This window comes from Pseudochaenichthys georgianus, chromosome 12 (assembly GCF_902827115.2).
Source record: "Pseudochaenichthys georgianus chromosome 12, fPseGeo1.2, whole genome shotgun sequence".
Taxonomy (NCBI): Eukaryota; Metazoa; Chordata; class Actinopteri; order Perciformes; family Channichthyidae; genus Pseudochaenichthys; species Pseudochaenichthys georgianus.
In genome coordinates, this window is record NC_047514.1 from 2,591,327 (window position 1) to 2,607,418 (window position 16,092).

Consider the following 16,092-nt stretch of genomic DNA (forward strand, 5'->3'; position numbering starts at 1 on the left):
AATGATTAAATAATCAAAATAATAAATCAACGTTTTGGCTCCTACCGCTGTTGTTGTTACTCTGTGCAACTTTTCACTGACACACATTTTGAGGTTTTGCAGTTTAGGGGAAATGGGGCCACACTGTTGACATGCATTGCAGAGACCTCCTACACTCAGAAGCAGATAAGCACTCAAACAAAATGTATTATTTAATGTCCAGATTTTCCTTTATTTTAGTTTTTAACACACAAAACCAACTTTATTTGAGCATACCACAGGGATTTAACTATATATTAATACCAATATATCAGAAGCAGTGGTCGAGTGGACACAGACTCCTTATATTCTGGTCAGGTTTATAGTTATGTTAAAATGATGACTTTTAGGCAGCTGAAGCGAAGCCGAGACGGTTGTTGGTGCGGTCGTAGATGGAGTAGTACTCTCTGAGTAACACGTCCCCAAAGATCCACAGGGGCTGGCCGTTACGAGAGGGCAGGTTAGTGTGGCCGATGTCCACAGAGCAGAACTGCTTTCCATTCTGGTTGCGCTGTAGGCGGAGACAGGAGATGGGAAAGGTAAATGACATTGCTAACAAACTAAATAAAAAGACACACACACACAAATACATGCTTATAGAGTGAATGCTTGTACTGTAGTAACTTACATGAGTGATGTAAGCAGAAGGAGGCAGATGGAGGGAAACACCGCTAACAACAAAGCTGAGAGTTGGCAGGTTGTTGAGCTGGCTGCAGTCCACCGTGTACTGAAGATCAAGACAAGAGAGATATTAGAATTGCTTTTAGAAATTCCAAGGGTATCACACGAGAGATCTCGGGAGGCTGCGTTCTGTTGTTACGGCCCTAAACTATGGAACAGCAAACTCCCGTGAAATGTTTAAAAGCAAATGGCTTTTAATTTGGGTTAACTTTCAATTCTCACTGGTATCATTGTCCATGTTTTACTGTATTCTTTCTGTTTTCCTTCTTTTTTTCAACATTTTCTTTTTTTCAACATTTATATTTTATTAAACATTTTGAAAGACAAAAATATACGGACAAGGACATGGCTCACACACATCATAAATAGGACTGGACAATAACATGAAGGGTGGGGGGTAGGGGGATTACAGTGTCAGTTACATTTCATGTATGCATATGGCGTTGTATTTATACATGATTTGCTTCATAATATAGGTATACTTCATTGTTTAATAGGTAAATGCATTGATAAATAGTCAAATAAATAAATATATATATATATATACACGCATACATCTCTTCCTATTCTGATTAATTCACCTATTCACCCATTTCACATTTAATTTCACTTCTGTTATTATTATTACTGTTATTTTTCTGTTTCTTCATAGCTTTATTTAAATTTATTTATTAATATTATTAATATTACTATATTTCTTGTTGGCAGCTGGGATGGTTTGAGTCCAGGAAAGCCCTTATTTTTTTATTTAAAGATATTTAAATGTCTTTAATTCACGGGAATGTCATTAGGATCACTGTAGACGTTTTATCTTGTTCTCTAGATAACATTTTAATATTGTTGTTGTGTTTTCTGCAAAGCACTTTGGGCTGCTTTGTGCATGAAAGGTGCTATACAAATAAAGTGTATTATTATATTATTATTAGAAGAGACAGAAACTAAAACAAACCGGCCCAATTTATACATGCTTATTTTCCTACTTCTTCAATATGAGAGTGTCTGTCTGTTCATTTGTCTTACCATTCCATACTGGCTCTGTTGAGCGCCGATGATCTGCATGATGTAACCAATGAGATGTCTGGGGGCTGTCAGTGTGGAGGTTCCAGTGTCCACAATGGACTGGCAGCCCTGAGAGCACCAGCCGGTCTTTCTACCATTGATCTCGAATCTGCAAAGCACAACAAAAGTAAACAAAAATGTGTAGTTATTTCGGAACGCACAATAAGCACTGAGTAATCAGAAGATCATTTGATATTTAACATTATTAATGAATGATGAAAAGCACTGACCCTTGAACTCCGATCTGCCAGTAGGTCTCAGAGGTGACAGGGGTCCAGTGGATCTGTCCCTGGTACAGGCTGGTGTCCACTCCTCCGAAAGAGAGCACACTGCCCTGCTGTCCTCCCCTGAATCACAAAGCTTATCTGAATGCTCACAATGTGGATATACAGTCATATCTGAGGTGATATCCTCCATGTGATAGTGTATGTTTTACAGTGCTTAATAGAAGTCTTGTGACAGTTATACCTGGAGAGATAGAAAGAAAATACGTTGTCACTCAGCAGCTTTTGAGAAATCATGTTATCCATGACGGGAGTCTCTCCTCCAGCGGAGATGCTTGGGTAGGACAGGCCGAGGATGCCGTCAAACTTGGCAACCACAAAGTTCTGACCAGGTTCATTTGTGCTCAGACCGATCTCCTGGTGGTTGATCTCAATGCCACCAACCTATGGTTCCAAAACCAACCACTGCGATGAGTAGGATGTCAATTCATAGATTGTATTTATACATGTTCAAGCTACAGCCTATATGACTGTAGACAGCAATGTTAAAAAAACAAATAGGGTGGGCCTCTGTTGTTTCTCATCAAAAATATTTTTCTAGTGTATATACAAATGTATATATTTTCACTAATACACATACTTACTACACATTCAAAACTGAAAACTGCCACACCGATCTTCCTACTGAAACGTTCCAATGCAACATCTTTGACTGGTATGTTCTAACTGTGAGACATCAATCTTTGAGGCGTTATTGACATTACATTACATTGCATTTAGCTGACGCTTTTATCCAAAGCGACTTACAATAAGTGCGTTCGACCAACAAAATACAAACTTGAAGAAAACAGAATCATATAAGTACATCAGGTTTCATAGAGCAAAAACATTTCAAGTGCTACTCAACTGGCTTTAGGTAAGCCAGTCCTTTATTAGTATATAAGTGCTTTGTTAATAGTTCTATCGCTCGAAGTGGAGTCGAAAGAGATGAGTTTTCATTCTGCGCCGGAAGGTGTGTAAGCTATCTGCTGTCCTGATGTCAATGGGGAGCTCATTCCACCATTTTGGAGCCAGGATAGCAAACCCACGACATAGTATGCTTTCTTTCTCAGTCACTAAGAACTAGTCATGTTTGTTTGGTGGGTCTGACTCACATTGACAGTGTCATATCCAAAGGTACCATAGAGGCTTCCGGCTCCGTAGGGCAGGTAGAAGGTTTTTCCAATGCCAGAGTAGGTAGAGGACTGCCGGGGGTTGAACTTTGTGTGTGCGTCTGCGAATGACATAGTTTATCTCTGGAGGCATGTCAACAAACATGCTATCATGCCTCACAGAGTCTTTTGACACTAATAGTTCTATTATTCAGTTGCGGATTGTTCCTTAAAGACTGAAAATTATAAGTGGCATGCCTGCAAGCACACTAAAACTCTAAAGCCCCTGTCACACTGTCCTGAAATTGACACCAGATGGACACACGATAAAGGAAATGCTCAAATTCAGCTCTGATCGTAACAAGATCGCGCCATTCTTGAGGGCATCTTAAGCCATCGTATGACCGTCGGTGGAGTTTCTTAGGCTCCGGCAGCAACTTCGTGAGCGGCAACTTCGTAAGGCACTCGTGAGGGCATCTTGTCGAATCGTGTCATCTTCGTGTTATCATCGGTGCCATCGGGCATTCACCCTCACTCTGATCGGGGCGAATGCCCGATGGCACCGATGATAACAAGATGCCCTCACATTACATTACATTACATTGCATTTAGCTGACGCTTTTATCCAAAGCGACTTACAATAAGTACATTCGACCAGGAAGACACAACCTTGAGGAAAACAGAATCATATAAGTACATCAGGTTTCATAGAGCCAATCAGTTCAAGTGCTACTCAACTGGCTTTAGATAAGCCAGTCCTTTATTAGTATATAAGTGCTCTGTTAGCAGTTCTTTGTTAGTCATTCTATCGCTCTAAGTGGAGTCGAAAGAGATGAGTTTTCAGTCTGCGCCGGAAGGTGTGTAAGCTTTCTGCGGTCCTGATGTCAATGGGGAGCTCATTCCACCATCTTGGAGCCAGGATAGCAAACCCACGTGTTTTTGCTGATGGGAACTTGGGTCCCCCTCGCAGTGAGGGTGCAGCGAGTCGTTTGGCTGATGCAGAGCGAAGTGCACGCGCTGGGGTGTACGGTTTAACCATGTCCTGGATGTAGGAAGGCCTCACGATGGCCTTACGAAGGACAAAATTGACACACGAATTCAACACGAAAATGAACCTTCTCAAGGTCCTTCGGCTATTTTTTGGCATGCCAAAGATTTTACCACCGCTCACAAAGTTGCTGCTGGAGCCTGAGAAACTCCACCGGCGGTCATACGATGGCTTAAGATGCCCTCACGAATGGCCCGATGTTGCTACGATCACAGCCGAATTTGAACATTTCCTTTATCGTGTGTCCATCGGGTTGTTTCATTGCACAACAAAATCATGTAAACATATTATGTAAATAACCCAATTTGTGTTCTGTGAAACTGAAAAGGATATAATATATTATTTTGAAGGCGAGTTGACAGGAAGTTGTTGTTGCTATGGAAACAACATTACGGAGAAAACGTAATATTTTCTACATATAAAGACGGATAAAGTAAAGAACAAAGTCTGAAGATATCAGTACAGTATCATAGTACTGTAACATAATTGTTTGTGTTACTTTTGTTACAGTTGTATGTCTTAAATGTAATGTAAATGTTGCCGTCGTGTGTGGTTCGGGGCCATCTTCGGGCGATATTCACAATTGCATATTCGTGTGCCCATCGGGTGTCAACTTCGGGACAGTGTGACAGGGGCTTAAGTCCCATGATTTTAAATAATGTAATCGCATGGAAACATGATGACTTGCTCTGCACGCTTGGCCTATGGGAGCTTTATGTCTACATGAGGGATTTAGTCATGTAAAGCCTGTTGGTTTATACTCACTGCAGGCCCGAGTGCTACAGTAGATGGAGTCCACCCACAGGTTGGCAGAGCCGGTGTCAAAGAGCACTTGGAAGGACTGGGGGGGTGTTCCAATAGTGATGGCGCCATAGTAGGTGGTCTGGGTATTGCATTGGTTGGAGGTAAAGAAAGAGAAGAACATAATAAAATAAAATGCAAACCCATCAGCTGTGTGTAAAATCGCGTTAAGCTAGGATTTCTTACGTCAGCGTAGTTATTGATGTCCATGTTGGCAGAGGTGGAAAACTCATCAGGCTGGTACTTGAGAGCCGGATCATGGTAAGGCAGCTCGATCCCCTTCTCTCTCAGGGCCTCACGCATAGACTTGTGCTTATTCAGAGGGATCCTGAGGAAGAAGGAAGCATAAACATGAAGAAGTGTAACCTGATATAACTATCCTTAGCAACTTTAGCGGTTGATCTTCAAAGTCATTTGCTCTCATAAAAAGAAAATTGTTTCTTTTACGAAACAGGCCCATAGAAATACAGAGATGATTTCCTTACCTGACGAGTCCCTCCACAAGCGCCACACAGACCAAAACAGCAACAAGACACTTCATGATGCCTCTTGTCCACACAGCACTCCTGACAGGCTTTATATAAACATGTTCAAGCCCCTATCAGCTGGACTGTTATCAAAACCTCAGTCATATGACGACTCAACAGGGTGACCCTTACAGCAGCGTTTCTCAAAGTGTGGGGCGCGCCCCACTGGTGGGGCGCAGAGATGTGATAGGTGGGTCACGAAAAAAAAAAATTCTTTAAACAAAAAAATAATTTGAAAAATATGTTTTTAACAGTTGATTACCCTGAACTTTAAGTATAATTCAACTGAAAAACCTATTTAAAAAATAAATAAAATCGTTTTATTTCGATTATGTTGTTTTCATAATCGTTGCAAGCCAAAATCGTAATTGCGATTAAAATACGATTTAATTGAGCAGCCCTAGCTCAAAGTGCACCAGATTGATGCATTCAACTTCAACATTTAAATTTTTTTTTCCTGGGGGTGCATGCCCCCGGACCCTCGAGGATGTGACGTCCACCACCAAATAAAGCAGGTTAAAATAATTAAATTGCATACATTTTATTTTAGTAAACACTGAAAACGGGTCCCACATACCCAAACAGCACTCAAAGGTTAAAGGCAGCATATAATAATGTTAAAATGTGCTAAATATATACACTGCAAAAAAACAAAAGAGAGGAGTAAAAGTAGCTCACGACTTGTTTTATTTTTTTAAAGTAACCCTCATCCTAAAAAAAGTTGGAGACCCCTGGTATAGAACGATACATTTGACAATTTTAAGCTTGGCCTACCATTTTATTGGAGCGATGAGGAACAGGTGGGGCTTGAAAAGGCCCACCTGTTCAAAGTGGGGAATGACAGAAAAAGTTTGAGAACCACTGCCTTACAGGTTTTTTCTAAATTCAATAAACTTCAATAAACACGAACTCCAATGAAAGCCACAGAGCCAAATACACATCATATTAATCAAGGACATGATAAGATGTCATCCATTTGGGTATTGGAATAATGTAGTGGTGACATTAACCCATCAGAGTTTTTGAATTTGACACTTTTCATAGAGTAAATACTTAACTTGTATTTAATGTCATGTATGGTAAATGTGTCTATTTTCTGTCTTTCAAGAAGATGATGTTGAGTACTTAGCGCTTACGCTGAATTATTTATATCTTTTTGCAGAATTAAAACAAATCTGTCTATAAAATATAAATATCAACAGCAAGGTCAAGTTTAATAGTTTGTTTCGAACGGTCACTTTCCGCAAATGAAAAATGAACGTTATATCAGGACTTCTCTATCAGTAGCACCTTAACCACACAGTTGAATCAACAGCTCGTGTGTCGTTAGGCTTATCAACACTTTTAACAGTGTTTGGATTTGATAGCTTTTATTCCTCAAGGACATTCAATGAAAAATACAACTTATTTATGAATGTTAATTGATTTTATTCTTTGTGCTTTGACTGGACTATAGTAGTAATAACATCTCCCCTAAGATTGGCTTTTACTTCTCCTGTATTCGCTGCTAATAGCACCTTGTTTTATATGAAAGCAGACCAGTAGCATGGGGGAACTCTGATTACAGTGCCTTTTAATGACCCCATTTGTTATGCAATTAGATTAGATCAGCGCATTCTCATTTTCTCCATGGAACAATTGACATTGTGTACACAGGAGCCTTTGTGGCGGTGTGATGTAAGCTTGCATCCATACGTAATAGGTGGAGTGCCCCTTTCCTATTGGGAAAGCTGCAATGCTATACCAATCAGAGCAGACTGGGCTCTGGTTCCAGACAGGGGGTGAAAGAGTATGTTTCAGTGGTGGACACGTACTTCTTCAGACATCGAGAGGTCACCTTATGTCAGTTTGATGGAAATGAATCACAAGTAGGCTGCATGGGATGACTCAGCAATCTATCAAAACGGGTTTCCACAATCCACCATCCAAATGTGGAAAACATGTTGACTTTTAAGAAAGCATTGTTACTGGAACCTAGAAAACATCTTTACCTTTCAATAGGGGATTAATATCTGTTTCACACAAAGTCAACCATTAAAGTAGGGGCTAAAGAACGTTGTATTTAAGGTAGGGTTTGGCATAACATCATTAAGATGTGGATAATTCTCCAGGGAATTCATGTACTTCAAGTCATTCTGTGTGTGTGTGTGTGTGTGTGTGTGTGTGTGTGTGTGTGTGTGTGTGTGTGTGTGTGTGTGTGTGTGTGTGTGTGTGTGTGTGTGTGTGTGTGTGTGTGTGTGTGTGTGTGTGTGTGTGTGTGTGTGTGCGTGCGTGCGTGCGTGCGTGCGTGCGTGTGTGTGTGTGTGTGTGCGTGCGTGCGTGCGTGTGTGTGTGTGTGTGTGTGTGTGTGTGTGTGTAGGAGCTGCAGCTGCACCCATGTTTCAGTGAGCAGGCAGAGAGGGAGAAGGCCCAGCAAGTGAGGCTGGTGAGGGAGCAGGTGGCCTGGGAGGAGGAGCGCTGCAGCATAGCACTCAGAAAAATGCAGGACTGGTACTGGCTGAACACACACACACACACACACACACACACACACACACACACAAACACACACACACACACACACACACACACACACACACACACACACACACACACACACACACACACACACACACACACACACACACACACACACACACACACACACACACACCAACACGTTCTCACTCCCATCCCGTCACCACACACACACACACACACACACACACACACACACACACACACACACACACAACACACACACACACACACACACACACACACACACACACACACACACACACACACACACACACACACACACACACACACACACACACACCAACACGTTCTCACTCCCATCCCGTCACATATTGACGGACGGTCAGGGCCCCTCCCCGTCGCTATATTACGTACAGTAATATATAAGCAATATAATATATATAATATAATATATAAGCCCGTCAGGCTTCTACGGGCAGGGCGTCCCATAGACCTTCATTGCGGACAGCGGACCCCTTGACCGTCAGGCTTCTACGGGCAGGGCGTCCCATAGACCTTCATAATGCCTATTTTAAGGTTAATTTGGCCATTAAAATGCGTTTTGATGTCATTTTATCCGAGTAATGAGTTTTTATTTCTGATTATTTGTGCAGTACATGTACATGATGTTTAGTTTGCTAGTTATGACGAAGATTACTTAATGAATGTGTACACATTCATGGTTGCTAAGGTAGTTGCTATGGATGCTGCAACAGCTCCCAGACCACGTGATCAACAACGATGGCCAACCTTCGTGTTATTCTCGGTGGAAAATGCCTATTTTAAGGTTCATTTGGCCATTAAAATGCTTTTTGATGTCATTTTATGCGAGTAATGAGTTTTTATTTCTGATTATTTGTGCAGTACATGTACATGATATTTAGTTTGCTAGTTATGACGAAGATTACTTCATGAATGCTAACGTTTTTTTGGTGGAAATGTGTTTTTTCACAGCAAAGTCACCCTCTGTACTTGGACTTATTGGGAGAATCTAAAGGCAAGAACATCCCAAATATTCATTTAGGTCTTTATTTTAGACCTTTAGTGTTGCCGTCTGTGAGGAAAATACATGGGGCTCAGAGCCTCGTATTTTTAAAATCTTTTTTTCCTTCTAATTTGTTATTCTTTTCAAAATAACACACTGTTATTTACTCACCAATAACACACAATTATCCTTGCTTTTATTTATTGGTTTAATTCCATAATCTCGGCCTTTTTTGGCGTTCGTCAGGAACTGAATTTCAAAATAAAAATAACCGGAAACAGACGTAGGCCTATAAGGGACATTTCGAGCATCATTGCGATTGTCAACATTTTTTGAGTTTAGGATGGCCGAAGACACTACACTACCCATAATCCCCAGCTATCGTTTAGGACTACAGTCCCGTATTACTCTTCAAGGTCTGGGATTGGATGTTGGAGTGGCAGTGCGCCAAGGTTACAGCGTCAAACAGCTGTTTGAAATGGAACGAAACCACGCCAGACTATCCAAAACTGGAATCGAACGCCCCCCAGAACTACACACTATACTATTGTGTTTCGCAAAATGTTCTATGGGACGTCTCTACTGAACGTTTTCGTTTTCCCCACAATTAGAAGTTGCCAGTATTAAACACATTGGTGTTATCAAATGTAAAACATATAATTAATAAATGGGTGAAAATCGCTGTCCATAATGCGCAGGGGCCGAAGCAACTAGCTTCAGGATCAATAATATCGAAATGACTGGAGAGAGGCGAGCTCTTCTTTGGAGGCCGTTGCATTTATTTAGTTCTTCTTGTTACACAAAATACTTGACAGACCTATATTTTCTGCTGCTTCGTTTTACTTCCAGAAACATAAAAACGCTCGCTCACTCGATGCAGAAGGAGAGAGGATGAAAGGGAAACAGCTGCTGCCTTTAAACTGATGTTCTTCTTATCGTGATATGATACAGGACATGCTCAGTGACTCAGCCATTAAAGAGCTGCTTGGAAACAATTATATCCAGTCAAAATGAAAACAGCAGTTGTGTATGCTATTTGTTAAAATAATTGAATAAATAATTCTATTAATGTGTGTATTTTGCATTTGTATCCTGCTTTTACACATAGTAAATCTAAATGCAACACATGACTTTGTTTGTGTACATAAAAATATATGTACTGAGAATATTTGGTATATTTTTGACGTGTCTCAAACAGCTACAATTATATTTTCATTCATCACAGGTTAAAGTATATTATAATTCTGACAATTGCAATCAGTATATATATTTCAATTGGTCCTGGAATGAAACAGGAAACAAATACACATTTCTGAAATATAAATTGTGACACTGTCCCAGGAAAGTTAATGATCCAGTTCATCAGTTGTCTGAGTGCGATATACAGGTTAACAGTTTCAAACACATCATTTGTTAATTTCAGATTATACTCTGACATTAGATCCACACAGATATCATATGGAACACATCTTCATCACATGGGAAGTCCTTGAACACACACTCATCAAGGCAGACTTGAACTTTCTCCAGGTCCACGTGGTGCAAACAATCTCTGCCTCCATACAGATGAGGGACTGCATGCAATATGGAGGGACGTCCATGTGGTGATCGTGAGTTATGGACTTGACGGACTCTGTGATTGTTCCAAGTCAATGCAACCTCATTAAGTTTTTCCTAGGAGGCAAATAATATTCAGTCAAATAGAATGTATACAAATACTGGGCAGTGGTGATTACTGCCTTAGTCAAGTAGTCCTGACCCATGGTTTGTTATATTTGTGAGATTGGTCTTCTAGTTGTACTATGGTAGGTTGGCACAATCATATTATACCTGTAAAATGTAAATTGCAGCAGTGCAACTAATGTTATATCTTAACAGCTATAAAAATGTGGTGGATAAACCCGAAAATAAAAATTCTTAAGTATCTGCTTATTTGACACAGCTACTCTGAATACCCACATATTTTTGTTAGCCAGAAACAATAACTTATTATTCACTCTCTCCACGGAAAACAGGCAATTTCTATTTTACACATGGTCATTTGTGGCTCTTTAAAAATATTCACCATATTCAACATGTATTTATTTCATAATGTGACAAGTACCTGTATTATTTGTAGAAAGCAGAACTGGATCACTGGACATACTCACTTCGCAAGGTCAGCCACCATCGTTCAATACGCTGGTTTCCAGTGCTTGGACCAAAGGTTACATTGTCTGTTTCAGCTTGGTTCTCAGAAAAATGCAAAAACTTCTGCATTTCAGCCATATGGCCATTTTCTGTTCCTAAATCAAGTCTGAGTCTGGCAGGGCACCCACCAGCATTGATAACAGCATCAATAAAGTATTCAGCGATGATCTTCGGGTCTTTGTTTGTTTTGCAAGCTTCAAGCGATATCATCTTTCTGGAAAACCCGTCAATGCATCCACTGATTGCAATTCCAAATGGCTTAAGCTTGTTGTAACCATCAATGTGCCATACATAGTTTGGACCACAGCTGTGGTAGATGCGCCTTCGCAGTCTGTTTCTTGACTTCAGATCAACACCTTCACCATCCAATAACTGTAGCAGTATTCACACTGTTTCTCTGTCAGTCACAATTCCATGTAGCCAACATTTTTTGGTGCATCCATCTGTAACCATGACACTGACCAGATGTTTCCAGTTGCTGTTCAATGAAGATTGCCACCTCAGCCACATCGGTTTTATTCTTTCGACGCCAGAGCTGCTTCTTGCTTAAAATCCTTTCAAGGGTGCGTTTGCTTAGTACAACTCCATGTGAATCAGCAAGCAAATTAAGTATGTCATCTGTTGTAAATCCACCTTTAAAGTAGTCCTCAATGTTCGCACAATCCATTTCCGTGTCAAGATAAATAGGAGAACTCGAGCCAAAGAGCTGCTAGTTTGTCTGTTTTGACAAAGTATCTCATAATGACTTTTTATCTCATAATTATGACTTTTTATCTCATTATTTCGACTTTCTTATCTCATTATTTAGACTTTTATTTTTAATGACTTTTCATGGGGATTTTATTTGTTCAAGTGGGCTTCCATAGGCTTCCATAGTGGACCAACGTAGTTATTACACGTTTTTGTATGTGACTGCTGGTACATTAGCCTACGCCCATGATAAATAAATGATAAATAAACGTATGCATTAGCCACCACCTTAGTTAAATATATTTGTTTTTGGCTAAGCTCTGTAAAGTCGAGGCACTGGCAGCTTAGTCATTTGTTCATCACCACTCACCTTCAAACAAGCCAAGAAAAGCCGGAATAACATGGGACTGTAAGGTGGGAGGAGCTGCTACCTGTCTGTCTGAGGTGACTGCCGATGACTGTCCGCACCGCTGTGCTGATGTTCAGGTGTATATCAGTGTGTAGTGTCTCTACTTTAAAGAGTCCTCTCCTGCTGATGTTCAGGTGTATATCAGTATGTAGTGTCTCTACTTTAAAGAGTCCTCTCCTGCTGATGTTCAGGTGTATATCAGTGTGTAGTGTCTCTACTTTAAAGAGTCCTCTCCTGCTGATGTTCAGGTATATATCAGTGTGTAGTGTCTCTACTTTAAAGAGTCCTCTCCTGCTGATGTTCAGGTGTATATCAGTATGTAGTGTCTCTACTTTAAAGAGTCCTCTCCTGCTGATGTTCAGGTGAATATCAGTATGTACTGTCTCTACTTTAAAGAGTCCTCTCCTGCTGATGTTCAGGTGAATATCAGTATGTAGTGTCTCTACTTTAAAGAGTCCTCTCCTGCTGATGTTCAGGTATATATCAGTGTGTAGTGTCTCTACTTTAAAGAGTCCTCTCCTGCTGATGTCCAGGTATATATCAGTGTGTAGTGTCTCTACTTTAAAGAGTCCTCTCCTGCTGATGTTCAGGTGTATATCAGTATGTCTCTACTTTAAAGAGTCCTCTCCTGCTGATGTTCAGGTGTATATCAGTGTGTAGTGTCTCTACTTTAAAGAGTCCTCTCCTGCTGATGTTCAGGTGTATATCAGTGTGTAGTGTCTCTACTTTAAAGAGTCCTCTCCTGCTGATGTTCAGGTGTATATCAGTATGTAGTGTCTCTACTTTAAAGAGTCCTCTCCTGCTGATGTCCAGGTATATATCAGTGTGTAGTGTCTCTACTTTAAAGAGTCCTCTCCTGCTGATGTTCAGGTGTATATCAGGATGTAGTGTCTCTACTTTAAAGAGTCCTCTCCTGCTGATGTTCAGGTGTATATCAGTATGTCTCTACTTTAAAGAGTCCTCTCCTGCTGATGTTCAGGTGTATATCAGTGTGTAGTGTCTCTACTTTAAAGAGTCCTCTCCTGCTGATGTTCAGGTATATATCAGTGTGTAGTGTCTCTACTTTAAAGAGTCCTCTCCTGCTGATGTCCAGGTATATATCAGTGTGTAGTGTCTCTACTTTAAAGAGTCCTCTCCTGCTGATGTTCAGGTGTATATCAGTATGTCTCTACTTTAAAGAGTCCTCTCCTGCTGATGTTCAGGTGTATATCAGTGTGTAGTGTCTCTACTTTAAAGAGTCCTCTCCTGCTGATGTTCAGGTGTATATCAGTGTGTAGTGTCTCTACTTTAAAGAGTCCTCTCCTGCTGATGTTCAGGTGTATATCAGTATGTAGTGTCTCTACTTTAAAGAGTCCTCTCCTGCTGATGTCCAGGTATATATCAGTGTGTAGTGTCTCTACTTTAAAGAGTCCTCTCCTGCTGATGTTCAGGTGTATATCAGGATGTAGTGTCTCTACTTTAAAGAGTCCTCTCCTGCTGATGTTCAGGTGTATATCAGTATGTCTCTACTTTAAAGAGTCCTCTCCTGCTGATGTTCAGGTGTATATCAGTGTGTAGTGTCTCTACTTTAAAGAGTCCTCTCCTGCTGATGTTCAGGTGTATATCAGTATGTAGTGTCTCTACTTTAAAGAGTCCTCTCCTGCTGATGTCCAGGTATATATCAGTGTGTAGTGTCTCTACTTTAAAGAGTCCTCTCCTGCTGATGTTCAGGTGTATATCAGGATGTAGTGTCTCTACTTTAAAGAGTCCTCTCCTGCTGATGTTCAGGTGTATATCAGTATGTCTCTACTTTAAAGAGTCCTCTCCTGCTGATGTTCAGGTGTATATCAAGATGTAGTGTCTCTACTTTAAAGAGTCCTCTCCTGCTGATGTTCAGGTGTATATCAGTGTGTAGTGTCTCTACTTTAAAGAGTCCTCTCCTGCTGATGTTTAGGTGTATATCAGTATGCAGTGTCTCTACTTTAAAGAGTCCTCTCCTGCTGATGTTCAGGTGTATATCAGTGTGTAGTGTCTCTACTTTAAAGAGTCCTCTCCTGCTGATGTTCAGGTGTATATCAGTATGTAGTGTCTCTACTTTAAAGAGTCCTCTCCTGCTGATGTTCAGGTGTATATCAGTGTGTAGTGTCTCTACTTTAAAGAGTCCTCTCCTGCTGATGTTCAGGTATATATCAGTGTGTAGTGTCTCTACTTTAAAGAGTCCTCTCCTGCTGATGTTCAGGTGTATATCAGTATGTAGTGTCTCTACTTTAAAGAGTCCTCTCCTGCTGATGTTCAGGTGAATATCAGTATGTACTGTCTCTACTTTAAAGAGTCCTCTCCTGCTGATGTTCAGGTATATATCAGTGTGTAGTGTCTCTACTTTAAAGAGTCCTCTCCTGCTGATGTCCAGGTATATATCAGTGTGTAGTGTCTCTACTTTAAAGAGTCCTCTCCTGCTGATGTTCAGGTGTATATCAGTATGTCTCTACTTTAAAGAGTCCTCTCCTGCTGATGTTCAGGTGTATATCAGTGTGTAGTGTCTCTACTTTAAAGAGTCCTCTCCTGCTGATGTTCAGGTGTATATCAGTGTGTAGTGTCTCTACTTTAAAGAGTCCTCTCCTGCTGATGTTCAGGTGTATATCAGTATGTAGTGTCTCTACTTTAAAGAGTCCTCTCCTGCTGATGTCCAGGTATATATCAGTATGTAGTGTCTCTACTTTAAAGAGTCCTCTCCTGCTGATGTTCAGGTGAATATCAGTATGTACTGTCTCTACTTTAAAGAGTCCTCTCCTGCTGATGTTCAGGTGAATATCAGTATGTAGTGTCTCTACTTTAAAGAGTCCTCTCCTGCTGATGTTCAGGTATATATCAGTGTGTAGTGTCTCTACTTTAAAGAGTCCTCTCCTGCTGATGTCCAGGTATATATCAGTGTGTAGTGTCTCTACTTTAAAGAGTCCTCTCCTGCTGATGTTCAGGTGTATATCAGTATGTCTCTACTTTAAAGAGTCCTCTCCTGCTGATGTTCAGGTGTATATCAGTGTGTAGTGTCTCTACTTTAAAGAGTCCTCTCCTGCTGATGTTCAGGTGTATATCAGTGTGTAGTGTCTCTACTTTAAAGAGTCCTCTCCTGCTGATGTTCAGGTGTATATCAGTATGTAGTGTCTCTACTTTAAAGAGTCCTCTCCTGCTGATGTCCAGGTATATATCAGTGTGTAGTGTCTCTACTTTAAAGAGTCCTCTCCTGCTGATGTTCAGGTGTATATCAGGATGTAGTGTCTCTACTTTAAAGAGTCCTCTCCTGCTGATGTTCAGGTGTATATCAGTATGTCTCTACTTTAAAGAGTCCTCTCCTGCTGATGTGCAGGTGTATATCAGTGTGTAGTGTCTCTACTTTAAAGAGTCCTCTCCTGCTGATGTTCAGGTGTATATCAGTGTGTAGTGTCTCTACTTTAAAGAGTCCTCTCCTGCTGATGTTCAGGTGTATATCAGTATGTAGTGTCTCTACTTTAAAGAGTCCTCTCCTGCTGATGTCCAGGTATATATCAGTGTGTAGTGTCTCTACTTTAAAGAGTCCTCTCCTGCTGATGTTCAGGTGTATATCAGGATGTAGTGTCTCTACTTTAAAGAGTCCTCTCCTGCTGATGTTCAGGTGTATATCAGGATGTAGTGTCTCTACTTTAAAGAGTCCTCTCCTGCTGATGTTCAGGTGTATATCAGTGTGTAGTGTCTCTACTTTAAAGAGTCCTCTCCTGCTGATGTTTAGGTGTATATCAGTATGCAGTGTCTCTACTTTAAAGAGTCCTCTCCTGC

The 16,092-nt window shown here is 40.6% G+C and overlaps 1 protein-coding gene across 1 annotated transcript; it reads right to left on the reverse strand.

The window, feature by feature from the left end:
- Nucleotides 1-204: 204 nt before the first annotated feature.
- Nucleotides 205-5,539, reverse strand: LOC117456402 (gastricsin-like). Its single transcript, XM_034096275.2, has 9 exons — nucleotides 5,468-5,539; nucleotides 5,169-5,310; nucleotides 4,947-5,064; nucleotides 3,137-3,255; nucleotides 2,227-2,426; nucleotides 1,989-2,105; nucleotides 1,720-1,867; nucleotides 647-745; nucleotides 205-529 (listed from the first exon to the last, which is right to left on the reverse strand). The coding sequence occupies exons 1-9, from the start codon at nucleotides 5,521-5,523 to the stop codon at nucleotides 365-367; spliced, it is 1,164 nt and encodes a 387-aa protein (XP_033952166.1). The 5' UTR covers nucleotides 5,524-5,539; the 3' UTR covers nucleotides 205-364.
- Nucleotides 5,540-16,092: the final 10,553 nt, after the last annotated feature.